Consider the following 27,519-nt stretch of genomic DNA (forward strand, 5'->3'; position numbering starts at 1 on the left):
GTAAATTGAAAATCCACTGCATACAAGATTGCAGCCTAGAAGGAGCCAAGTCTTGTTGGAAGTGAGGACAGGCTAAAATATGTATGCAAGATTTGCCGAAGGGGTTACTGACAGCCAGCTATTAAATACACCAAGATCGTAAGGGGCCCAGAAAAATATTGGTCTATTTCCAGACCTACAATGTTTAAGAGCTAATATTGAGTAGAGCTTTAGCAAGTGCCTCTCTCCGTTATCGGGCCAACCCATACCAAATCGGATCAGACATAGGAGGAAGAACGGCTCAGAGACAATTGGAATTGGGGTCAAGAATGCCGGAACTTAGATCATTGGGAGCGAAAGTGCAGATGAAGTTTCCAGCCTTGCTTAAGGTCATGTGGAATAATAAAACGTATACCTGCAACCAGCCGGAGGAGGTAGATGAACTGTTACGGAATATGAGGGAGTAGGCTATGTTGGAAATATCTAGCCCCAAATATTGAGCACACCTAAAATCTGACTTCAATTTGTATATATTTTTATACACTGACTATGCCTGTATGGCAAGAAATTAACTTAGCAATCCAGGACATATATAAATCATACTAAGTATAAAAAAAAAACCATATACAATAAAGGGGGTTTGCACACCTGTAAAAAAAAAAAAGGGGGGGGGAGAAGGAAGGGAAGGGGAATGGAGAGTAATTGACACTAATTCACATTGATAGTAGTTAACAGAGGCAAGGGATAAGATAGATAGGGCGCTGTAAGGTGGAGAGCTCCACAGGGGCAGGACAAACGCCCAAGATGAAGCGAGGGTTCCTTGGGGGAGGGAGTGGGGGGGGGGGGGGGGGGGTAAAAAAGAAAAAGTCCTCATTTATGTACAGAAACTCTAAAACTAACATCTACATACACAGACAAATACAAACACATACACATAAACATAGACATCTAGACAATACCCTAGAGATTAACTGGGAGGGTAAAATTTGGCTATGGCAGTAAACCCGCATACAAGTAGTAAGATTATTTCCTGGAATCTCAATGGAATAGGAAGCTTTAGGAAACAACAGAGGATATGTGATTTTCTAAAGAATCTCGAGGCTAGTATATATTTTCTACAGGAGACCCATCTTGAGGAAAAAGAGTGCAAGAAGGTTTTCGAGAAAAGGCGTTGGGTACAGGACATTTCATGCTCGAGGCAAAAGGGAATATCTAGAGGAGTCGCAATAATTATTAGAGCAAACAAGGGTATTAAAGTACAGAGTTGGGACACTGATCAGACAGGGAGGTGGCTGGTAGCTGAGCTCTTAATTGCTAGCTTACCATACACTTTTGCAGTGTTTTACGGCCCAATTGAGGATAATGAAATCTTCCTTTGTAAACTTGAGAGGGTCTTAATTCTTAGTAGGGCACCTCTTATTCTTGGGGGGGACTTTAATCTCATTTTAGATACTCAGTTAGATCGCACCTCCAGAGCAAAGTATATCCTCCCAAAAAAATCCCTCTCTGTTCTTAAAAATATAATGAAAGAACACAACCTTTTAGATGCCTGAAGAACCAAGAATGGCAACCTAAGAGAATATTCCTTTTATAGTAAAAAATACAAACAATTCTCGAGAATTGACTTATTTCTGGTAGATCATTCCTTTGAGTCAGTTTTGGCGTCAGTCACTCATATTCCAGTGGGCCTTTCGGATCACTCAGTAGTACAGCTAAGCATTAATTTCGCAAATATAGCCACTGAACGAAGATGGACTTTAGATAGAACTATTCTTCTAGATGATAATATTGGAGTCAAAATCAAGAGCAGTTTAAGAGTATTTTCTATTTAACGTGGGCTCAGCACTAGAACATACTGTTTGGGAGTCATTCAAGTCCTTTCTTAGAGGTTTACTGGGACACCATATGAGACAAAAAAAAAAGAGAAAAGAGAGAGAAATTAAAGAATTGGACTCTATTAAAAAAGAGCAGGAGCTTCAGCATGCAGCCTTGGAGGAAAGAGAGAAGATTCCAGAATTAGAAAAAGAGCTTTTAGAGTTGCAGCTGAGACTCAAAGCTAGAGCTGATAAACAGATTCATGATAGATAGGAAACCTAGTAAATTAAATAAACTTTGAATACGGAGAGAAGTGTGGGGCACTTTTGGCGTGGAAGGCCAGAGCGGACAGGACCAGAAACAACATTGACACCTTGATCCAAAGAACCTCTGGAGATCAGTTGACTAAAGAAGAAGAGATCAGGGATGAAGCCAGAGGTTTCATGGAAGTGTTATATCGGGAAAATATTAAGGTTGGAGTAGAAGATTTGGAGAAGTGGTGGAACCAAAGGGCACTACCTCAATTGAATGAAGAAGATAAAAAGACCTTGTCGAGGGACATCACTGAGGGGGACATTAGAGCTCAGTTAAAAAAGATGGGCAGGAATAAAGCCCCAGGCCCAGATGGTCTACCAACGGAGATCTACAAGGACAATGAGGATGAGATTATTCCACACTTGTTGTCCCTCTTCAATAATATCTATCAGCAAAGAGGGGGTATTCCACCCTCCTGGTCTGCGGCCACCATCACCTTAATAGCTAAACCAAACAAGGACCCAATGAAAATAGTCATACAGACCTATCTCTCTTTTAAACTCGGACCTCAAAATATATTCGGGGATTCTGGCTGAGAGACTATCCAAAGTTATTAAAACTGTCATCCACCCTGACCAAAGGGGTTTTATCCCAGGACGACATCTGAATGAGTTGACCTTTCAGGTCATTGGAGCAATTAATTTTTGCCGAAGTAAAGGGACTGCCACTTACCATCGTGGCAATAGATGCCGTAAAGGCTTTTGATCAAATTAACTGGGTGTTTTTGTGTGACACCCTAACAAGCTTTGACTTTCCATCACCCTTTATTCATGCTGTTAAAAACTTATATGGGAACCCACGAGCAAAAGTTTTAATTAACGGGTCCATGACAGACTGGTTTGAGATATCAAGAGGGATGAGGCAGGTGTGCCCCCTGTCTCCTCTCCTTTTTGATTTATATATTGAGCCTTTTGTGACAGTGATACAATCAGACCCAACAATCAATCTCCCCCTTTAATATGGGTGGGCTGGAGTTAAAGACCGCATTGTATGCTGACGATCTGTTGCTATACACTATCGACCCATTAGAGGCTATTCCGAAGTTATTCAATCTAGCAGAGGAATATGGAGTAGTCTCGGGATATAGCATTAATAAAAACAAAACAGACATAATGAGTTGGAATAGTCCTGTCCCCATACCAGATATAAAAACAAAGATCAGGTACCTAGGTATTCACATTACTCAAAAATTGCTAGACATACCCAAAATAACTTGGCAGATTGTGGTAAAAGAGATAACTAAACTATTTCAAAGATGGTCCAGTCTACCTCTTAGTATTTATGGTAGAGTCAATTTAATTAAAATGGTAGTATTACCTAAAGTGACTTTCCTATTTAATAGTATTCCATTGACATTTCAAAATAAAGGCATTTCAAGCCTTCAGGGAAAGGTTAGCTCATTCATTTGGGCAACCAAGTCACCAAGAATTGCTTGGAAAAAGTTGAGGAGGGGGTTAAAAATAGGTGGACTAGCTCTCCCAGATTTGCTTTTCTACTGTTACGCATTTCAGTTAAAAAACTTTAGACTCCTGGCCAATAAGCTAGATTCGTCGTCACATGGTCGCTTGTTTCAAGCTCTGCTATCCGACCTTCCTAAGGGTCTTGAATTTTTTCTGTTTAAATTTGGCGCCCAAAAATTTTACAAAACAGTCCGCCTAAAAATTCTATTAACAGCCTTAAAACTATGGCAAACAGCCTGTAAAATCTGGAAAGTTCCCTATTATAACTCTCTGGCACCAATTTGGGACTCCCCGGAACACCGGAATGTCTATTAGATCGACTCTCTTTTCCCTTGAGAGAGGCTGGCCTAATACGATGGGGAGATCTGCAGGTCAATCTAGAACTATTAGACTGGGCATCCATATCTAACATGACAGGAAGGTCCCTCACGAGGTTCAAATATTACCAATTATCATCATGGTGGGGAAGTCAAAATTGGGCGTCAGAAACAGCGGGCTGTGAATTCTTAGAATTAGCTAATAGACAAGAAGGGTGGAAGGGTGAGGTCTCAGCATGGTATAATATACTAATAGGGGCAAAAGACAGGCAGGAGGAAGAGATCTCGAAACTTTGGGGGGATATAATAGGAGACGATTCGGAAAAACAATTGGAGGTTTGGATAGACTCATTCGTAATATCTCAAAAAACAATAAAACCTGCTAACCTCAGAAGAAATCCTCTTTACACGGCATACAGGATATATTGGACTCCCTCTAAACTTTCAAAAATATCAGGAATACCACACTTTTGTCCCAGATGTAAATATACAGCGGCAGATGACTTACACATTTTTGCAGATTGTACAGAAATTAAAAACTACTGGTTATTGGTCTGCACCTTTTTAGAGGAGGTACTGTCTAGATCAGTCACTTGTAGCCCTAGACTGTTTCTTATAGGTTTGTTAGTTGTTAGAGGAATACGACTTTAGAGACAGTATCACTCAGTTTATATTCTATGTGATTGTCATCGCCAGGAGGGAGATCTGCAGAGAATGGAAATCTCAACCCAATGGTCGGATAGTTAGACCACAAAAGTCCAATGATTATTCCAGGGGTTTGTGGTCTGGTCCTCCCCAAGACAAGGTACAGGGACATCGATCAGGGGAGTTGGACTAGTAGAAGACCTACCTCTGGGAGACTTCTCGAAAGCCAAACATAAAATAAAATATTCCAGGCCGCACAGTTTGGCATTATGTTGGCAGAATTGAGAGTTTCCATCCAGAGTCATTCCATCTGGTAGCATTTATGAGGACACAGAAAAAAAAGGAAAAAAAAGAATCTAATCCAACTCTTAAATAATAACCAAAATGAGCAATGACCAAAATAGTCAAAAGGGTCTTAGCGCTACAACATTCTTAGCAGCTGGTCCCCTGGGGCCCGCTAGGCCTGTGACCACCCTTACCCACTCCTGCCTAGAGGAAGTGTGCCTTGTCTTAGCGGGTGACCAGTCCAATGCACTTGCAAGGCTCCACTCTTGCTTCGTGAGTCGGCTGCACACAGGAAGTGTGGCAGCACTCCGGAGTGCAGGTTCTCCTCTGCACCTATGCTGTCGTCTCCGGCTTTGATCGAAGGTGTTCTACCTGCTACTTCTGCACGCTAAGCTTTGCGCTCCCCAGCAGTGAAAGGGAGGGGAGGGGTTCATACTGATGCTCCTGATCTCGGTCCCTGTGATGGTGCGATGTGCCCATGGCTTCTACACTCAGTCCATGGGGTCAGTTCAGGTGCAGTCCTTGATGCTCCTTATATATGGGTCATTACAGCTTCACAGTTCTCGGGCTACAATCTGATCCTCATACCACGTTTATTTCTGGCAGCCTCTGCTGGCGTAAAGGGTTGCCAGGCCACTGCTTCCTAGGCACTGGCCCTCACCACACAGCAGTCTGTACCACGGAGGACCGTTATGGCACACTACAAATTGGTAACCCTCCTATATTTACAGGAGGTTTGTGTGCACACTGAATGGTACCCACTGTGACAATACCTGTTCCCTTGGGAACTAGATCAGAACAAAACAGCACAGGTGCACAACAATATCGAACATGAGCTAATTTGTATCATGCAGCTCCAATGAGTCACGAAGAAACAACTTCCTGAATCAATTTCTTTATTTCAGTAACCACGATGAGTCCTGAGTCCTACGTGGCCGAAGGACTCATCGTGGTTCCGGTTCTCGGGTGATTTTCGGATCGTTCTTATTATATTACGATTTGTGTACTCTTGTCAGAATTGAGGAAGCTCTTTACTCAAACTTTGCTTGTGGGATTATACACCTACTACATAACTTAAACTGAATATTCGTGACGTTTTACTACACCTCATGGACCTATACCAATGATACCTTTTTTTTAATCTACGGCCACCTTGGAGCTGCATGATACAAATTAGCTCATGTTCGATATTGTTGTGCACCTGTGCTGTTTTGTCATGAACTAGATCAGATACATATAACTGGAGTTATGTATTTTTGAAGAAAACATTAATCACGGCAATTCCCTACTGTAGAACTTTTACATTGTGCTCAATGGGAAAAAGGGGTAGTGACTATCTGTCACTTGCAGGTTGAGTTACGTGGAATCCAAGGAGTATAAAGGTGATGCAGGTTCCAGGACCACATAACGACAGTCTTTTAAATTTGACCTGGCTCGGGAAGCCCGGGTGCAGAGTTTCCTAGCTGTCCTTGATGCTAAAGCGTGAGCAGAGGGAGAGCTTGTCTTGTTGCTTACACAGTGCTGGTGGGGAACAGGTTGCAAAAAGTTAACAACGAAGCCACTGCTGATGTCGTATGAATAATTTGCGGAGTTCCCTCTAGCTACAGCGTCGAGTAAAAGGGACAGTTGCTGGATTAGCGACCAACAAGCCTTGGCAGTGGTAAGCACAGTAGGAAGGTAATTTAATGTCCTGAGGAACACAGTAGCCACCTGAAGCTTTGGGGAGGTCAGGACTGCATTTCCCACCATGCATTGGACCATCTACTTCTGGGTAGTCCTTCAGAGGGCTTGATGACCAGCAATTCTTCGGTTCCTGGATTTTGGTTTTACAGCAAACAAATGATGGACGGAATGCTGACAATGCAAACCTTCTCCCCCAGTCAAAAGATCTGGGTTAAATCCATTGTTCTTTTGCCCACTACACCACCCCAGTTTGGACCCAGCCATATGCAAATCAGTCTTGACCCTGTGCCCCGTGGGAACAGTCCAGACCGAACTGCCAGGCCAGGTCCTCCTTGGACCGGAAACCAGCATCCTGGGACCAGTTTCAGGGTATGTCACCCTTCCTTAATGAGTTTAGCTTTCTTAGCTGTACAGACTAGGTAGCCCACCCTAAAGATGTGGCTAGCCTTCTGGGGCTGTACACCTTCTGAATATCTAATGTTCCTGCCTGCCCTGGTGCAAATGTGCCGGAGAGCAGGGTAGGGCGGTTTTCTTCTTTGGGAGGCAGCTTGGTTGCATATAACAGGCGATATAACCTTTTGAAGCTCACCTCCTTGATGTGCTACTTTACTATTCAACCTGTCTCTTGTTTGCCCAGGTACCAGAACCGTGCCTCCTGGGCTCTGGTAATTTTCCTTAGGGGTGACAGGCAAATATTAAAAATAGAGTATTGACTATGCTACACTTGAGGGCGAAGTAGAGTTCAGCCAGTGTGCACTTATCATTCAGCCAGCAGTGGAAGACCTGCTGTCAGTAGATTACTTGGGTCACACACAGTGGCACAAACAGTTCTTCAGGCCCCGGTAACCCCTTTAACACCCATGCCTTAGATACCACTGGTACCATATACTAGGGACTTATAAGGGGGTCAAAGTCCTTTGCCAATTGGGGCTACCAATTCACTTATTATTTTTAGGGAGAGTGCACTGTAACTGTGACCTTCTAAGCAGGCTTCAGTGCACTGTCAGTCGAGACCCAGCATCTAGTAGTCCAAATGGGGCCAAAAAATGGGTGGCATCTGCAAAAAGGCTGTTTTTTTACACATCCCCATTTCTTCTTGAAAGGCCATCCGCCACATTAGGAAAGACTCCAAAGCTGATAGTCCCACAATACTGGTCATGGGAGTTTGAGTTATACGAGTGCTTCTTATTTCAATTTGATACTTGAAGAATAATTCAAAATCTTGGACTATGATTTTCTTTTTATTTTATATAAAGTTTCAGTACATAACAACACTTTTGCATTCCCTCTCATAAAACATAACCAAGTATCTTTTGGTTACACAGCTTTTATACCAACAACCCAATTTGGGCAGGCAACGACATACACCATTTCTTATGCATTCCGAATCGGGTGTCCATAATTCCACTTTGCCACTTATGATGTTACCCCACATTGATGTTTTATTTTCCCTGAAAGTAGCGTCCTCCAGAACTGTCACCTCATGTATCTTCAACGCTCCCCCGCCACACACCGCTAATACTCCTACCCTCGTTCTACTTGGGTACTTCCCAGGGCCAAAGCGTCATTTTCTCAATGTGTAGTACTACGTCCTGACACACAACAGACGACCACTTCACTGTCACTTGTACCTGCTTTTCCTGCTCGCGCCCCCCCCCCCATCATCTCTTGTCTCCCCGGTGTCCCCCTGTTTATATATCCTGTACAATCCCCAAAAATTCTTAGGCCTGCTGCGTGGAGGGAGCAATTCGCTATAATTCTCCGTCTGCGTATAGCAGTATAGCATATCATGTGACCACCTTTGAATTGTTGGAACCGGGCCCCTCATCCAGCACAGAGCTACAACCCTTTTTGCCAGTAGCAGTCCCATATCCACAAGTCTGCGTATTGCCGTGGGCAATTTTTTGGAAAACCCCAGCAATGCCATTTCTGGGTCTGGGGCCAATTCCACCTCCACTATCCTCCCCAATTCCTTAAAAACCTCCCCCCCAGTATGCAAGTATACCCGGACAGTTCCAAGCCAGGTGTAGGAAGTCCGCAGTCACACGTCGCCTCTTCTCTCAGTCCGTATCTACATAGCCGTTCTGGTGTGTAGTAAACTCTGTTAAGAAATTTTGAAGTGTTTAAGCCTATCCTTCCCATGTAGTGATATTAGCTTTGTATTCGAGCAACAATGCTGACACATCCTGTCATCAATTATAATTTGTAAGTCCCTTTGCCTTGCCAGGCCAGGCGCGCTGTTGTGTACTCATGTGCCCTGTGCGCCATAGCTATTCTATAGATGTTAGTGACAATCTTACGAGGGTAGTTGGTTTTAATGACCTATGCTAATTCGGAAATTTCTGGAGGCTCCTGCATATCTTCTCCGAACTGCTACAGCATTGCACGTCGCACCCGGTAAAACTGGAATCGCTGCATCTGCGTGGCTACCCCTGCCCCCTCCTCTACCTGTTCCCAGGGCTTTGCTACCCCATCTTGGAAAAGATCACTGGCAAACTTAATATTCAGCTCACGCAGAACTTTAATGACTCCCCTATCCCTACACGGAGCCAGCCACTGAACCCACTCTATAGGCATAATCGGTGCATATAGCCATGCTCCAGCCTGTTGCTTTAGTAAACAAAGCTACACCTGTCTAGTTGCATTCATTGAATCGAGGAGTCCTATCCTGCGGTCCGGCTCCTCAAAAATCATCACCGATGGTGGTTGTGGTGCAGCAAACAGCGTCTCCAGACGCAGAAATGGTACACTGACCTCCCCGTGTATCCAGGTATGCAAATGTGCGCACTGCGCCACCCTGTAATAGAGCTCAAAATCTGGTGCCCCTAAGCCTTCCACACTATAGGGTAAAATGAGGACCCGCCATTTCACCCTTGCCTGTTTAGTTGCCCATGCCAGCTTTAACATTAAGTGAGTGGGTCTTTGGAAAAATGTTTGTGATAGTACCATTGAAATATTATTGAATAGGAACAGCATCCTGGGCAAAACTACCATCTTCATGATGGATATTCTTCCCATCCGGGACAGGGGAAGCCTGCACCAGGCCTCTACATAGTCTTCCAGTTTATCCATGGCCGTGCCATAGATTTCTCGTAATACCGTTTCTGAGTCCGTGTGCAGGCGTATTCCCAAGTATCGGACTGAGTCAGTAGTCCACTGAAGTGGGTATTCCAGTTCGAATTCTTCCGTGACCGGAGTCAGCGGGCAAATTATGGACTTGGCCCAGTTGACTTTTAGCCCTGATAACGCACCAAAGTACACCACCTCCCTAAGAAACGCCGCCAGATTCTGCTCTAGATTTCGCACATACAGTAGCGTTTTATCGGTTTAGGTGGATATAACTAGGTTATACGTCTGGAAACTGATGCCCTCATGCACGTGATACTCCCTAAGAGCGCACACCAATGGCTCCGCGACCAGGGCATAAAGCAATGGAGATAGTGGGCAGCCCTGTCTCGTGCCTCTAGTGATGGCGAATCTGTCAATGACCAAGTTACCTATGCATACTCTAGTGGTGGGTTTGTGATATAGTGTGCCAATTAGTTGTAAAAAAAAACGGTGCCAGTCCCATCCGAGTCAGAACCTTGCACATGAACGCCCATTCCACGGAGTCAAATGCCTTTCCCGTATCTAGGAACACTGCTACTGCTTTAACATCTTGCCATACATGCTGCATGGTGCCAAATACCATGCGGATATTGTATGTGAGATTCCGGTCTGGTATGAATCCCGCCTGTTCCGGTCCAACTCGTATCTTAGACAAAGGGGCTAAACGGTTGGCCATTATCTTTGCAAATAGTTTCGTGTCCACATGTAAAAGTGGCAACTGGCGGTACGAGCTGCACTCCTCCGCGGATTTCCCCGGTTTATGTTATGTTATGTTATAGGTTGTTTTGTAGCGCGCTCTGCTACTGGGGAGTATCCTGGCGCGTTGCGGAGGTGACCAAACATAACACAGAGAGACAGCCTAGACCTAACAAACAAACAGATGGGTCTTGAGATCCTTCTTAAACTTGGATAGACACTGGGCGGTACGCAAATGAAGAGGGAGAGCATTCCAAGCCTTCGCAGTTACCACAGAAATAGATTGGCCGCCCAGCCTAGCCCGCTTATAGCGGGGAAGAGTCAGTTTGGACAGCGAGGCTGACCTGAGACAGCGAGAGGGAGTGTAGAAAGAGAAGCGCTTCCTCAGGTAGCCGGGGCCAAGCTCGTGGACAGCTCTAAATGACAGCACGAGAGATTTGAACATAATTCTCTGAGCTGCAGGAAGCCAGTGAAGTGCGCGCATGTGTGACCGAACACTCTGCCATTTCGGAATGCTAAACAAAAGGCGGACCGCGGCGTTCTGGACAACCTGCAGTCGTTTGACCAGATATGCCGGGATACCACAAAACAAAGCATTAGCATAGTCCAATCTGGACAAGATGAGGGCACGCGCAACCGACTCCCTAGCTTCTCTGGGCAGCAGAGGGAAGAATTTTCTTAAAGCCCTTAGCGTAGCAAAACAGGTCCCTGACAGCTTCTTGATATGGTTCTCAAATCTGAGGTCTTCTCCAAACCAAATTCCGAGGTTCTTAGCCGGGCCTCCCATCACCTTGGGACTAGGAAAATCAGGGGGCCACAACTCATTCTTAAAGTTGGAGGGGAAGGACCCATAGAAGAGGACCTCTGACTTATCCTCTTTGCATTTAAGCTGGGCCATCGCCAGCCAATGAAACACTGAGGAAAGACAGAGGTGAACAGCCGTTGTATCCAGCTGGTCATCCGGCCAGGTAAAGAGCAGCTGGGTGTCATCAGCGTATCCGATGACCTTAGCCCCAAGCTGTTCGGCCAGGTATATCACAGGGGTGATGTAGGCGTTAAACATCAACGGGCTCAAAGTGGAGCCCTGAGGGACCCCTGTGCAGAGTGGTTTGGCCTTTGAGGCAAACGGCGGCATCCATACTTGCTGCGTCCTATCAGAAAGGAAGGATGACAACCAAGCCAGTACCCTGCCGCCAATGCCAATCTCAGACAGTCTAGCAAGGAGGAGATTATGGGGGACGGTATCGAACGCGGCAGAGAGGTCTAAAAGAATCAGGACCGCTCTGCCGCCACCATCCAAGCACTCTCGAATGGCCTCTGTCACCTCCACCAAAGCTGTCTCTGTGCTAAAGGAATCGCTATGAGTATCGCTTCTCTCCTGGATCTCGGCATGGTGCCTTCAACACACAATTCGTCGAAGAGCGTGGCTAAATGGGATAACAATATATCTATGGCCATCTGTCCCCGGTGCTCAGCTCGACTTCATGCCCGCCAAGGCTTCAAGAATTTCACCTCTTTCTATCCGGAGCATTAAGAATTGTACATCTGAAAGGAACAGTAGTTCTATGTGCTCTAAATAGTCCTGCATTTCATCCTCCATTTCCTCTGACCTCTATGTGTAAAGGCCTGCATCATAATGTCTGAATCTCTCTGCTATATCTACTTCTTCCATGAGATGTTCCCTCCTCGGATCGCACCTGCGTGATCAATGTTTTACCTCGTTTTGCCTTAAGGATCTTGGCTAATATGGAACCCGGCCTCACCCCTTCCCCGTGCGTGCGAGATGTGGCATGTTTTCCTAAATGTTTGATCTCACTATCTGCCGCTTCATGATACTCCTGTAATAGGCCTTCGCAGTTTAAGGAGGAGTGTTTTTGGATCTTGATCTCCTGCCTAAACACTTTGCCATCCTTCACACCTTTTTAATCCTGACCATGGAACCTAGGAATAAAGGATTAACGGGTATCCATGAGCCAATTTTAATGATCACTATCTAACTGCACTTTTCGTCTATCACTCACCCAGTCCTTAGGGACAACACTCATTGTTGTGATCACTGTTTGTCACATTTGTGTTGATCCCTGTCTGTTTTGTGTTCTCCACCCCCCCCCCCTCCCTATGCTCCGCCCCCTGCGTGGCTACGCGGGGGCGTATTTTAAGCGGACCCGATGATGAAGCATGTTACACACATTGTGTGTGAGTGAGGGCAGTTTTTCTAAATAATTTTTATTTTTCACAGCCCTTTGTCTTCGTCTGTATCGAGTTTCTTCCTCCCCACCCCTCCATGTGTTTACATTGTAGAGTAGGGGGTTTGGGGTAGTGGAGTTTATTTGTTGACCCTCTCCCCTCCTTTGTGATAAATGACTCCTGTAATAGGACCTTTATTTCTTCTTCCTGCCCCCCTTCCACAGTCCTCCCTTGCAGGTCCTCCAATTGGTTCAGTTTCTGTTCTAGTTCCTTCATTCTCTGCCTAATGGCCTTCAGTACCCCAGAATGCTTGGTCATCACTATACCGCGTATATAGACCTTGAAGGCTTCCCACACTGTTTGAAAACTATCTACCGAGCCTATATTCGCCTCAAAAAAGATTTCTATAGCCTCCGAAAATTCTCCCCTGAATACAGGGTCTAGCAGTGAGAACAGAGGGAAGCACCAGGTAAACGGGGGGTATAGTTTTCTTAGGAGTAGCCACTGTCAGTAGTACCGGCGAGTGGTCCGAGAGTGTGCGCGGTATGACTTTACAGGTTCGGACATCTGCTAACAATGAGGCTGAGGCCAACCAATAATCTATGCGTGTATATACATTGTGGTAAGCTGAGTAGTGTGTGAAGCCCCCTGAAGTCTGGTTACGCGCACGCCACACATCTTCTAGGTCCATGCACGTCATCACCCGTTCCATCTCTCTCGCAGCCGCAGACGGTTTCCTATGCGGACCCGCCGACCTATCTATTCCAGGGTCCCTGACCATGTTGAAGTCTCCTCCCCAAAGTATTGTTGAACCCTTAAATCTCTTTATCGTGTCCGCCAACTGCGCGAAGAACGTAGGGCAGTCAAAATTAGGTCCATACACATTAACCACTAGTAATTCAAGCCCCCTGCCTCTACATCGCGATATGACATACCGTCCAGCAGGGTCCGACTCCAGCATTTCCAGCGTGTAATCCGACCTGGGCTTAACCCAGGTCATCACCCCTCTGGCATGTGTTGTGTACCCTGCGCAATTAATGTTCCCTGCTAGCCCCTTGCTACGCAGTAGCGTACTCGTTAGTGGGAGATGTCTCTTGAAGAAGCGCCACATCTATATTATGTCTGTGCAGGAAACTAATCACCTTCCGGACCTTACGGTAATCATTAAGCCCCCTAACATTCCAAGTCATGGCACTCAGTGTGTCTACTGCAGTCTGTTCTTTACACTCACTAGCACTCAACATTATATTGGATTGTTCCCGTGTAGTGTGCCGCCATCAGTGTGTTTGAGTTGGACATGTCTCATATTGCCCCAATGCCCACCAGTTCCAGTAATCGTTGTGTGACCTTATGCATGTTGTGTGCTTGTACGTAAAATTTGTAAACAAGAACAAAACCAATCCCCTTTCAGCAAACCTCCCACCCCCTTTAGTTAAAAACGTTACTCCCAGTCCACCCGGTTTCCCCCCACAGCAGACCACCCCCAACTTGGCCGCGGATGATTCCAAAATACACCCCCCAACTCCCCTCCCCCCGATCTCCACAAACTTTACAACCGTTGTGCCAGATAGTCTGAAGCGGAGGTAGCTCCGTGGTTAAGGTGAATCACCAAACAGAAAGAGTCCACCCCAGCCCTTCCGCCCCAGCGTCGGCTGCCCTAGTTTACAGTATTTCCCGCCCACCAACCCCCAGCCAAAAATAACTGAATGCTCTATCCCGGTAGAAAGTGCTTCCTCTTTTTCCTGGTTGCAAATAATCATGCCTGCTCGCCCTACCACGGGGTCCCGCACCCGCCACAGTCTTGTACAGTCCCCAGCATGGCACAGACCACTGAGTCCCTTGTTCTGCGGGCCCAGACACCCAAGGAGCATTCCAGACAGTCCATGCATACCTCCCATCCTGAACCCTGCCCTGCCCTCCCCTCCCCACCAACCCACTCATCTTGCATCCATAGGCGCACATTCTCAGTCCTGCTCATCCAGTGCACCGCCCGCCGCCTCGTCCACGAGTCTTTTCTCCGGCGTTCTACGTTGATCCATCGCCCAGAGTTTGATGGCCTGTTGCAATGCCTTTGGGTCAGTTACAAAAAAATGCGAGCGCCCTTGTCTATTCACTCTTAATTTCGCTGGGTACAGCATGGCATAGTCAGCCCCCAAGTCTCTAAGCTGCTTCTTCAGGGGAACGAAGTCTCTACGCGCCTCTTGAACCCGAGCAGTGAAGTCCGGATATATCGCCAGATCTGATCCCTCATACCGTAAAGTTTTCTTTTCCCTGGCTATGCGGAGTGCCACATCGCGATCGCGGTACTTAAGTTATTTAGCGATGATCGGTCTAGGTGGCGTGCCCACTAATGGTTTAGGGCCCAGAGAGCGGTGCGCCCTCTCTTCCCTCTCCCAGCAAAGTCACTAGTAGCTTTTCCACAAATAGCTCCATGTTGCCGGTGGAAGTGGATTCCAGCAGGCCCGTAATCCTCAAGTTGCTTCTTCGTGAGCGCGCCTCCAAGTCCTCCATCTTATCTTGCAGGACTCTCATAATCTTCCCCAGTTGTTTGAGATCAGCATCCAGGGTGGTAAGCGCCTCTTCCACTTCAGTTAGGCGCCTCTTCGACATGTCTAGTCTTTCTTCATGATTATCAATGCGTTCCGCCATTCTATTCATCCTATAGGAGAGAGCGTCCATTTTTGTGCGCAGGGATGCAATGCCACCCTGTAGAGATTTCTCCATGGCCCTTTGCATGGTGCGCATGTCCGCTTTCCGGGTCTTAAGTAACTGGAGGCAGTGATCTGGCGTCTTCTCCTAAGGCCCCCTCGTGAGATCTCGCGTTTCTGCTCAAAAGACAACTTAGATTGGGTTCCCATTCTTGCGAAGACTCTGTACCTCCGGGCAGTGGTACTTTCTTCCTGTTTCGTATCCACTGCACGCCAGGCAGCTGTGCCTGAACGTGTGGGCTTCTCCGCGTCGCCGCGACTTCTGCCACACGCCCCTCTTTTGGGGCACTTCACCAGGAACTTTCCCAGCCGCTGTCAGCAGTGCAGCAGGAGTACACTCTACCAATCCCTGTATCATCCAGCACCCTCAGCTCCGTACCTTCGCTTCGCTGCCTGGAGCGCAATGCAAATGTGCCCACATACGCTTGCTCCTTCTCTGCTAGTTCAAGTGCCTTGCAGTGAGTCCTGTACCCCTCCTCTGTACCAAACGTGCCTCCTGGGAGGGTGTTTAGCCGTTCCCACCGGGAATCCCTTGTCTGCAGCGCAGTGTCTTCCTCCAGATGTGCTCCCCAGTTCTGTGCCTACTATTTGCGCTCCTCAACCAGGTACGTTTCTCTTCCACGGGTATCCATCGCCTTCCCTTTTTGCTCGGGCAGGTCAATGCTCGCTGGCGTCACCCTGCCGCCTGTTCAGCCGCTGTTAATGGCCCCAAGTCTCAGCATCCATGTCGCCTCCTCCTGTGCTCTCCAGTCCTCCACCAAGTCTGTGGTGCACCCCCCCAGGCTCCGTCAGCCCGCCCAACCGCCGCGCGGTACTTGCCTGTGCTATTGTCTGGGGATCGTCACTTCACTGTAGGGCGCACCCCCCCAGGGCTATGCAGGCGCTCAGTGCATTTATTTCCTGTTACATTGAATTAGTGCTGGGGCAGCGTTTTGACGTTCGTGGCTGCGCAAGTTCGCGGTATCTTTTCTGCCAGCTGCTTAATAGGGGCTCCGAGTAGCCACTTCTCCCTAATCCACCGCACACCACTACCGGCGCGTTAATGGGCCGCTATCTGCCGGGGACAATCCGCCCGCCATTGCTATTACTGGGCCCAGCGCGTCCTCTCCTGCCGCACGTCTCACCACGCACCTCGGGCTCCGCCGTTACTCCAGCCCGGTGCTTCGCGACCTTGAGACTGCTTCCCTACGCCACCGTCTATCTTCCATTCCAGGTCACGGATTCCGGATTGGAGCGGCGCAGAGTCAACCGCGCACCTTCCACTACTCAATCCTTGAATATGGAGGGTTGGTTCACAGCTACACTGCAGGATAATTTCAGGATAGTGAGTCGACAGGGCGGAGAGCTGGGTTCAAGCGGCCATTTTAGTTGTGAGCTAGCTCCGCCCCCCTCTTGGACTATGATTTTCTGTTCTCCTTCTATTCATGATTTTCATAATTTTTTCAAGATGTTACAATATTCGGTATCTGATTTTTGTCAGCCGACACAGGTTTCGCCCTTACATGGTCATCAGGAGCAGGGCTTCCTCAAGATTGGTTGCGGTCTGTTGTGCTGCTTCCTTCTCTGCAATATCCCAGTTAGTAAATGGTCATGGGTGTGACGAGAGATCACACCTGGATGTCAGAAACCGTGGTATGTGTTTCAAAAAGGTTAATCTCTGGCTTCCAGCCCTTCTCTCTACGATTCCCTCATCGGCCCATCTCCTTCCTGAAATGTGTCCAGGTCCCTTCTTTGTGATCTCTCACTGAATCAAAGCGCGCCCTTTGAAGTGTTCAGAATGAGCCTCGCTCTCCGTCCTTCAGTGTGCCCCACCAAGCTCAAAGGAATGCTGAACTATACAAATGTGTTTTGGGGAAGCAGGGCTGTTCCTCTACCTCCCCATATCTTCACTAGGCGGTCCTGGGGGGTTGGGGTTGGTGGTGGTGTTCACACGTACACCTATATATCCTCCTCGACACACGCTCAATGTATTGTGCCACCCTAGGCACATATAAATTCAACACACACATTCACTGTGTGCACATATCTCAGTACTTTAGCCTTTCTGCATTGTTTCACTTTCGGGGTCACATTTCTACATGTGTTCGATGCCCAACACAACACCCTTCATGTATTGTAGTCCTCTTGTGTACACATACACCCAGGACATGCATTGATCGTGCAGGAACTGCACAGCACTACTCTATCCATGTACTGCACCCATCCTAGGCACACATACAACCAGTGCAGAGTCTACACTCCTGCATTGTGCAAAATTAACATCTTACTGATGTAGGTCAACTGTGAGTTAGGCAGTCAGTAGCAGAGCTTTAAAAAAAAAAGTTGAGAGCCTGTAGGCATCACTCCAGTGGCACAGGTTAAAATGACCTTTTCACTCCTATTGATGACTATACAGTAAGCTGCCACCACTGTTCTTGTGCTTCTTAACTCCTGGTGACAGCTGTAGCCTTCCCCCAATATGAGGGTAGTGCTTTAGGTGCCCCTCCTGGGGCAACTTGACTGCCCCATGCAGTCCATGATACAGGCACATGCATGATCGCCTATGACATCAAAAATCAGTATTAGGGATTTAGACAGGAGTAAAGTTGGGCACTCCAGGAAGGAGTACATGACCATTACCATGCAGATGACTTTTCTGTCTCAAAGGTGAAAGTTGTGGAAATTAAACTTTAAAGTAAATAGAAAATTATTTTGTTTTACTATGCTGCACTTCTTTGCTTGCAAAACATTCTAAACTAATTATAAGGTAATTTTATAGTAAAATTATATTATTATTCAAGTGATGCAGGAAGGCAGTTTTCCTAATGAGACTAAATCCTGTCTTGCTTCTCTAGTTGCGGCTTCTGTACGAGTGTAATCCGATGGCTTACATCATGGAGAGAGCAGGCGGGATTGCCACCACGGGAACGGAGGCCATTTTGGATATAGTACCAAAAGAAATCCACCAGAGGGTTCCCTTTGTGTTGGGCTCCCCAGAGGATGTGCAAGAGTACATCACTATTGTCAAGAAACATCTGCCCAAGTAAATGAACTAGAACTCTATCTGCATCAGCACTGTGAATTTGCGCGCATCATTCCTTTTTAAATGGAACACATTTCTGTTTGGTGAAGGAACTATCTTTTAGAATGTTGTATTTAAGCACTTTACTTCATCCAATTACTGGCTCCTTCGGACACCCAAGTGCCTGGTTGTTTCATGTATTGAAATACAATATTTGATATCCTGATTGTGTTTCTTGTTTAAACTGTACTTGAATCTTGAGTGCATTTTTGCCATTTTAATTGACTAGCTTATTTCTAGAAACCTGCAGTGAACACTTCAAAATGTAGCAGATTCCTTGCATTTAAAAGGAAACAATTTTGCATAATTTTTTTTGGGGGGGGGTTTGCAAAGTATTTTAAACCCTAACCCCAGAATGTATTTAGCAGTACACCTGCATGGAGATGGGGATTATTCTTCTTTTCTGATGCATGCCATAATGTATATTCGCTAAAGTCTCCCAGAAAGAAGTACATTTTGCCTCCGTGGAAGGGTAGTAATCGAGATCTTAACTAAGATATTGTTTAACTCTTTATGGCTTGATGTTGGCATTTATTGTACATTTTGAACTTAGGGAAAAATGTGTGTTCAAGGTTTTGGAGTTAAGGGGCTGTGTTTTGTCTAGCCCCAGTAATTTCAAACCCCTCATAACCGTTTTCTTATTTCTGGTCATTTGTAGCTTCCAGATTCACACATTTGGTATGCAGGGATTAAAGTATGAGACTGGTACAGACGATAACATTACCTTGAACCCAGATCTGGCTCCTTAATATTTGCCCGTACACGGAAGGTAATGCATATACCAAGCTTTTAGAATTAGGTTCTAAGGAACAACTTGACCGAACTCAGTGGTATCTGTTACTTCATCCCATGAGCAATTTGTACAGAACACATGTAGAAAAGAGCAAGGAGCTGCTTCTAGCGTTCTTCTAAAGGGTGTAGTTCAGGATCAATTTGACGCAGACTTGCAAACCAGATGCTGTGTCAACACACATTGAAACCAGCATTCTGGCCAAGGTAGATAAAATAAGCAGAGGGGAAACTCAGCAACTTCCTTTCCATATCTCTCCTCTTTACTACCCTCAACCTTGGATGCATACACTTCAACCACTTGATTGTCCTTCCACTTATCCATCACTATGTTCTCGCTTCCTGTCCGGTATCGCTCTGTGCTTCTGTGCTCCAGTGTCCTTTCCCTCTTTATTGCGATATCCCTCACCAGCCTCAGTCCTCTCTAATCCAAGTTGGTGACTGCACCACAGTCCCTCCCAGCAGCTTCACTCATGGTGCCCCTTAACACATCCCACAACCTAGATGTCCCTTCCCTGTTACTCTAATATAGTCTCACTCTCTTTTCCCAATCTGGCATAAATCCAAATGGAGCCCGAAACCTATCAACGTAATCTTGAAATTACCTCGAAATGGGGGTAGTCCATTTAAGTTCTCAAATCAACTTTACAACCGCAGCAAGAAGAACATGGACCCCAGAGTGTGATGTTCCTCGATAGTCCATCCAAATATTTCTTAATGGTAGGACAGGAAAAAGTTGAGCTTTCTTTTGACAGTCTGCCATGCTAGGAAGAGCCCTACAATATATCTAGAAGGATGAATTTGAATATCCGTTTCTACTGAGTTGACCTCTACCTTTCCCTCTCAAAATGGACAATAAATAGGTATTGAATTTCCAAAGTTAAAAGTGGTGTGAATTAGTGACCCTCTTTCTGAGACAAGCTAGTCCCCTGAAAGAGCAGAAATTGGAACAAGACCCTAAAAGGTGGTGGGTCACTTAATTACAAGTGATGTATCTCATGACACTAATTTGTATCATATCTATCTATATCTATCTTCCTTTTGTCACTGCACTATATACACCCACCACTACATTGTAAGGCAAGCATATAATGACTTTGATTTATTCATTCCACCCAGGTAAGTATGGCTGGAGTAAAGAATAGTAATTATATACTTAGCTAACAATACGGCGGTAGATCGATGTAGCGAATATAATCTCTCTGTATTTACAACTTCGATATGGTGTCAAACAACCCTTTAAAAGCTCATGCACACTGATGGCCATCCTCTCACTTTGCCTGCCTTAAAATGTCACATTATTTGTGTCTATCGTGCCTTCCTTAACCCCTTGCCCGTCACCGGAATTCCGCTCCTGTGCGGCACATTCCGATCGCGGGCGTGGTCATGACGGCTGGGAGCCGTCATCAGCACACGAGCACTGTGTGCCATGACGGCTCCCAGCTGTCATCCGCATCGAAGGGGTTAAGGCTGGTTTGTGCCCATACAGACAACATACTGAAGGCACTTGAAGTATTCACTGATGAGAAAGCCCTCGATGACCATTTTTACTACTAGCCTTGTCTGACTCTTGCTTTTCTGTGAGAGAAAGGGGGCAACCTAGAACGTACTTGCTGATCGTCCTACCTAGATGGATGGAAAAAGTGGTTGTGGTGTAAAACTTGATGCTTATCTGGGTTTGCTTGTTTTCTCTACTAGAGGAGGTTTCACCAGTGGCGCTGTGTGCAAAAGACAATAGGTTAGAATGCACCCTCGAGTGATTGCGACTTTGCATTACTACCAAGAGTATAGAATTTTACTGTGGGAAAGGCCACCAGTGGTAAGTCGTGCCTTCTGGTTAAACAAACATTGGCAAAGTCAATAGGTTTCGCCTGTGCAAGAACTATTGGCTTTTTCAATGTCTTTAGGTCCTGTTGTACAGCAGCATGACTGTAGGGTAAAAAAGAAGGTGCTATTATGCAGCCAGTGTTGACCCCGAAGGACAGTGATCCATTTTCTGAATATGGGATTATTCTCGGACTTCACCAAAAAACGGGTTAAAGAACAAATGACAATAACACCTTGTCAGCAACCATAATCTAACAAGAAAATAAAATATCTTGTTTTTAAAGGGGGCACGAAATGTGAGCCAAAGGCTCAGGGTGCTGGCCAAAACATAAATTAAGCCACAATAACACAAATAAATAACTGCCATCCATAAATTGTTGGGAGGGCTGTAATCGACTTACAGAGGTTGGAAGTTGTCAACTGCGGGAAGGCTCATGGCATAGCTACGATGTTTAAACGCTCAGAAATACATAAAAAGCGTTCAAGGAAAAAACTCACTTGTTTAGTGGAGTTGGCTGTGTTGGTCCTGCATGAAGCGAGCATCAAAAAGGCCAAGCCGAGCAGGGGGCGCAGTGCCGTCTGTCTGCATCTCATATGTAGCCTCTAGAAGCCTGTTGGTGTGCATTGTCGGTATTTTCTTTCTAGTGGAACAGCAGTGGGCAAGTAACAAACTGGGTGGGGAAGGAGGCGTACTGGTCAAGCCACAACGGTAGAGGGGGACCTATGAAAGTAGTGAGCAGTAAAATGACACTGGGCACGGGAAACAGTATTTGAACCATTCTCCAGGGTAGGGACCAACTCATTACGAGGAAGTGAAACGGGCACACACTAAGCTCCCTGTAAGTAAGCAAAATGTCTCGCAGGCGACAGCACATGTGCTCTCTGGCAAGACCCAAAGTACAAGAGTGGGGAGGGAAGGAAAGGAGGGGGGCAAACTATTGAAGGTAAAGATACCTGCCAAACAATACCGCAGGTCATAAAAAACTGACAGTGCCTCCAAAACATTAGGGCCTTTACCATGCAGACTTTATACCGCAGATAAGTATTTTTTATATATAACATACTTTTATGTTATTTTAAAAAAATGATTTTAGAGTTAGGCATGGGTAGAGGGGAAGTGAAATGAGGGCAGTTTTAGGGTTCTGGAGTTGCTTGAGGTGAAGGGAGCTGTAGGAAGCGGGCTCTGTATATGTCTTCATCACTAGATGGTAATACCGTGCACAGAGTTCTGGGGTTCCACAAGTGTGCATGGCTCAATGTAAAACTGAAAGTGTTATATGGTAGTGCGGACGAGCGACTATAGGCCTAATACAGAGCAGCGTAAGACCTTTACTGCACTAAGGAGCAATAATGGACACACAACTCAAGAAGGAGATCCAGACCAATTTTATAAAATTATACTTTGCACTTTATTTTAAGACCCTCGCTTCGTAATAAGGTAAGTACGTTTTTAGTTAAAAATACTTTACACTTCCAAAAATAAACACTTTTTCACACAGCCCAATGTTATCATATGGGGAGAACAATATTGCGGTTAAGCTGGTAACGAACGTATAATTTCAGTCTTCTGAGCCAAAAGTCAGCAAGGGCCATGGGTTGGGTATGTACAAAAACTGCCCACCAGCGGCACATGGACGTTCAAGTGTAGAGGCCAGAACTGGAGTTTGACCCAATGCTTTCCAATGGAAACAGGGGGTGCCGGGAGCAACACTGCTTGCAGATAAGTAGATTGGTTGCAGGGGATAAGCTTTGGGGATTATGTTAAGCATGGGGGACACAAAGCAGCACCAAATGTACACCACCAGTGGCACAGGGGCTGCTGGGTGCACGGTGCTATCTTGACGTCCGGTGCTGAATGTTTTTCAATTAGGTTTTTCTTGACTGTAAAGAAGCTGCAGGTGTGGCACTGGGGTTGCAGGAGGAAAAAAAGTGACAGCAGAGAAGTTGGGATGTAGGGGGTCATAGGGGCACAGTCTTTTCAACTCACTACGGCCCAGGGGATTTGGGTGCAGGGGTGCCTTTGGAAGTTGGAGTCTTCTTACCGGAGCCGGTCACGGGAACCTCTGGAGTCACACGGCAGGTGCTGTCGTGGAGGTCAGGAGAGGTCATCTAAGTCTGGACACGAAGTCAGGATCACTGGGGAGACTTCACTGCACAGGTGAGACACTCTGATTCAGTCTGTGGGAGTTTGGTGATGAGTGGGCTGGGGACGCAGGTCTGCCTGGATCCGATATCTTTGGAGTTGTTTTTTTGGACAGGTCCGCTGTCCTCAGAAGATTGGAGTCTTTATTGAAGCCAACAGCCCCACCGGGGTTTTGGAGGTCATTGTTGCAAAACCGGTCGCAGGGTCGTTGAGCTGTAGACAGGCCAAGGCAGTGGACTTCTCGCTTCTGCTGTAGCGTGTCTTCTTTCTTAGTCGTGGCAGATCTGAGGGTCAGATTTAGGGGAGCTACCTATATACTAAATTTAGGAGGCATTTTAGGGGAGTAGCAGGTAGGGCCAATGGGCATCTTACCCTGGGTGACTACACCCACTAGTATGCTACCCTCCTTTGGGAGGGGGCATAGACGTTGCTCTGATTGGAGCGGCCCCCCCATCTTAAAGATGGCAGGACTGAAAGTTGTGCTTCACCTGGCAGAGGTGGGCAGGCCTCCTTTCCTTTTGAATTTTCCCGCTGGTTTTCTGGTCCAAAGTGTGTGTGTAAACCAGGGGCTGCCACCTGCTGCTAGCAGCAGAGTCTGGGGGGTCACCTTATAAAGGTGTTAGGCCTTTGAAGCTTCACCTTTTCGAGCACTGACCCCTCTTGTGGGAGGAGGTATGACATCTCTGCCCAGGAAGTGCATTGTTTCCGGTCCTAGAGAGCAGGGGCTCGCTACCTGGGGGGAGGAGGTCCAGAAACATGTCTGGTGGTGGCTGGCTGCCTACAGCCGGTCCGAGACCACACTAGGGTTGGAAGGAACTCTGGTGGTGGGGGGGAGGGGGGGCACCTCTGAGGGGCCCTCTGGGTACATGGTACAGTAAATCCCATACTGGCATCAGTGTGGATTTATTGTAAGGAGTAGTTTGGTACAAAACACTCCTATATTCAGCTAAGCCATGATGGTGCTGTGAAACTCGAGTTGTTGAGTTCACAGCCCATGTACTGTATGGCTTCACTGGGACAATATTTAGAAATGGTGCCCAGTATTGTAAGGGTACATCCGCTCATGCAGATATGCCTGCGCTTGTAGTATAGTGCACCCTGCTTAGGGCTGTGATGCCCGCTAGAGGGGTGACCTGGCTATACTGTCAGGCAGTGCTAGCTGGCATGGCACCCAGGCAGGGTGCCATGTCTACTTTGTCATTTTCTCCCTCACAGGGGCATGCATGCTGCAAGGGAAGTGGCATTGTCACAATGAGGGAGAGTCCCAATTGACCTTCTTAAGCTTTCAGACACTTGGCACCCAGGGTACCATTTACTAGGGACTTACAGAAGGCAGCAGTACCAATTGGGGGTTTGTTTTTAGGGGAAAAAACTATGATACTGGGAACCTGGACATCGGGGGCCCACTGTTCTGCAGTCAAAGTTGCATCAAAAGCCAGGCAAAAAGTTTGGAGGATACTGTAACAGAACCCCATTGTCTCACAGGAGTTACGTGTGATTTTAGGGTTCTGGGATGGGTAGAGGTAAAGGGAGATCAGGATGAGTTTAGTTTTTGGGTGGGTAAAGTAAGGTAAGTTAGTTTAGGGTCCAGGGATGGGTAGGAGTAAATGGAGGTAAGGGTGGTTTTAAGATTTGGTGGCGGGTAGAGGTAAAGGGATGTAAGCGTGACACTCCAAAATTATCAGTAATCTAGTTGTCTTGTAAACAAATGAGTTACAAAATCGGAGAGGAAGCATCTTGGAAGAACACTTAAAAGAAATCAATCAGTCCGTGATCCATGCTCCAGGGAAGAAACAAACACAGAGATGAACTAAAAGCTGACACGAGCTCACCAATCAAAAGAAAGAAAATAAGAGTGGCAATAAAGCCAAGCAAATGGTAAGTAAGCCCTTTTAAGGCTTTTTTTTAATGTAACAAAAGAGCTTTGCAAGTGAGAGTGCGTGCAGCATGCCCTGTCTGAGGTGAGCCCTAAAAAATGAAATATGACTGATTCAGTACCAGTAACTTCATTTATTAGCTTAACAAATGACTGGGTTTAATCACTGGTTTGTACATTAAACTGATGATAAATGAATTATAAAACTACAGGGGTTGCAGTTTACTGCCATTGGCTAACCTACAGCCAATCACATATCATATAGTAGATTCCAATGTCAGTGCTAAGGATAAAATGCCTAAAATGCAATACACATCTGAGTGTTCAGTGACCGTACATAACTAGCATTTCACTTTGCAAAAGCCAGACCCAGATTTTTCTACTATAAGACCAACTATCCGCTTTATTTATTTTTGTAATGGGATTGCCAGCACTGGTGCAATTACTGCCAACAATATGTTATCCCAAGGTAGAGTAAATGTTTCTGCCAATGAAGTTTTTCTCCTCCTATAATGGTTGGTTATTACCCATTGCAGTGGCAATATTCCTGCCGCTCATTCCACAATATCTGAAATCAATGAAGTAATGTAAGTAGAGTCACATTTATTAATGCCAGTGCTTAACTGATCAGCGGCATTCTGTACCAGAGACTTCTTTGTCACTGTATGTACTAGAAGACTAGAGAGTATGGAATTTATATATCTCAGTCTATACATTTACCAGAGTACACCTGAATAAGCCTGGTCTGTGACTCAGGTATGTGAAGCTGGTTATGCATGGCAGATTATAGGACTAGGGTAGTCTAGGAAACAAACAACCGGTACTTTGAGTGCAAAGAATCTTCAATAGACAGAGTGGGAGACCTACAGACCTCTTGTAGCACAAGGTGAGTGTTCCTATATAGGACGAAAGCCCTCACTCGCCAACCTGGTGGTATACTTCATCTTAGGGTTTCTCCTCACACCTGTGGGCTACAACCCTGAGAAGGCGGGGAGCTCTTGGAGTGTTCAGAAGGAGGCCCTATGACTGGGGCAGCCATGTGGGTGAATATCAAAGGGTAAAATTCCTCCTGTCTGAGAGAGAACAGAGATGCAAAGTTATAGAAATTGACTGTTAAATAAAAATCTTTTTTTAAAACCTCTCCGTAGTGCACAGCAATTGTATTCCTGTCTCCTGAAAGGTGAGGTGAGCAATTCACTCCAAGACTGGTCGACCTGTTTCAGTCCTAACTAACCCCTTCATCAGGGTGCAAACATGCTTTCTTCGGTCCATGTAATGTCAGAATGTTGCTCTATATTACGTGTGCCTCGGTGAGCTATGTAAAGTAAAAGAATACTTGACCCTTGTATGTCTTTAAAGATGCTCTTAAAATAAGTTTTTAAAGACGTCTCATTACATCCTCTTGGTTGGTCGAGGAGATGTAAGACAGGAGATAATATCAAAACACGAATCCACTCCAAAATAGATTTACAAATTATTGTCCCAAATCATGTCCCTAGAAACCGTACCCCTGCACAGTCCACCGTGGACCCCTTGCTCAGGGATAGCGGTTCGGGGGCCAACTGTACATAAAAACTAGGCAACTTGGTTAGGAGTACTCCGTTCTGGATTACATCAGCATTGCCCCAGTTCAAGTAAACAGGTGCTGCCCTTTGAGACCTACTTTATTTACAGTTGAAAAATGCTATGCATCGATAATTAGCTAACTCAGAGCAAATGGTTATGTTGGGAATGAATAACCATGCCTGTTAGAACTGGAGGTCTCCAGTTGGCAATGGTATACACCTTTGACCAAATAGGGACCCTTGCTTCTAAGTCAGGGAAAGGGGATTACACTACTGGATAACCCCTGCTCACCCCCTTGGTAGCTTGGCACGAGCAGACAGGCTTATCTCAGAGGCAGTTTAAGCATTTGTGAATACACACAGTAATACAGTGAAAACACTACAGATGGACACCACACAGGTTTTATAAAAATAAGTATTCTTTATATAGACCTAACACAAGATCACAAACAACAAAAATCCACAATACTATACTTAAAATAAACTTAAAGATGGTAGAAGTTACTTAATTCAAGTTGATGATGAATGCGACAAAAGTACCTGGATGCGTAACGCAAAACAAACAAAAGGTTCACAGGAAGGGAGATGCATTGGTTCCTTGCTTCGGGTGAGACGATGCGTCGCGCCTCAATGATTGCGCAGAGTAGGGGATGCGGCTTGGTTCTTACCGGAGAGGAGGTGATGCGTAGATTCTCATGATTCTTTCCGGTTGCGATGCAACAAGATGGCGCCTCGATGCGATGCAACAATCCGGTGCGTTGCAATAAGATGGTGCCCTTGATGCGACGACGTGAAGACGATGCATGCACGCCCTGCGGCGAACTCTGTAGCTTTGGAGCCACGACAGGCCCTCGACACGCTGCTCTGGTGATGCGACGGCGACCTTGCGGCGACGCGCTTCTCCGGTGATGCGTTGGATAACAGCTTTGACGAAGTCACGCTTTTCTGGTGATGCGGCGCAAACCTCTGTGGCGGTGACACGCTTTTCCGGCGATACGATGGCAACAGCTGCGACTGCGACACGCTTCTTCTCGATGCGTCGCTCTTCAAGCGACACGCA

General features: G+C 46.2%; 1 protein-coding gene across 1 annotated transcript in view; it reads left to right on the top strand.

Annotated features, from left to right (window-relative positions):
• Positions 1 to 18,456, top strand: part of LOC147728185 (fructose-1,6-bisphosphatase 1-like) — a 55,973-nt gene extending 37,517 nt beyond the window's left edge. Inside the window, exon 7 of the mRNA XM_086962046.1 lies at positions 18,033 to 18,456. Coding sequence (XP_086818172.1) covers positions 18,033 to 18,224 — 192 coding nt within the window. The 3' untranslated portion in view covers positions 18,225 to 18,456. The remainder of the gene's footprint in view (positions 1 to 18,032) is intronic.
• The last annotated feature ends 9,063 nt before the right edge of the window (positions 18,457 to 27,519 follow it).

The sequence above is a fragment of the Lissotriton vulgaris genome, chromosome 3_1 (assembly GCF_964263255.1).
Source record: "Lissotriton vulgaris chromosome 3_1, aLisVul1.2, whole genome shotgun sequence".
In the NCBI taxonomy this organism is placed as follows: domain Eukaryota; kingdom Metazoa; phylum Chordata; class Amphibia; order Caudata; family Salamandridae; genus Lissotriton; species Lissotriton vulgaris.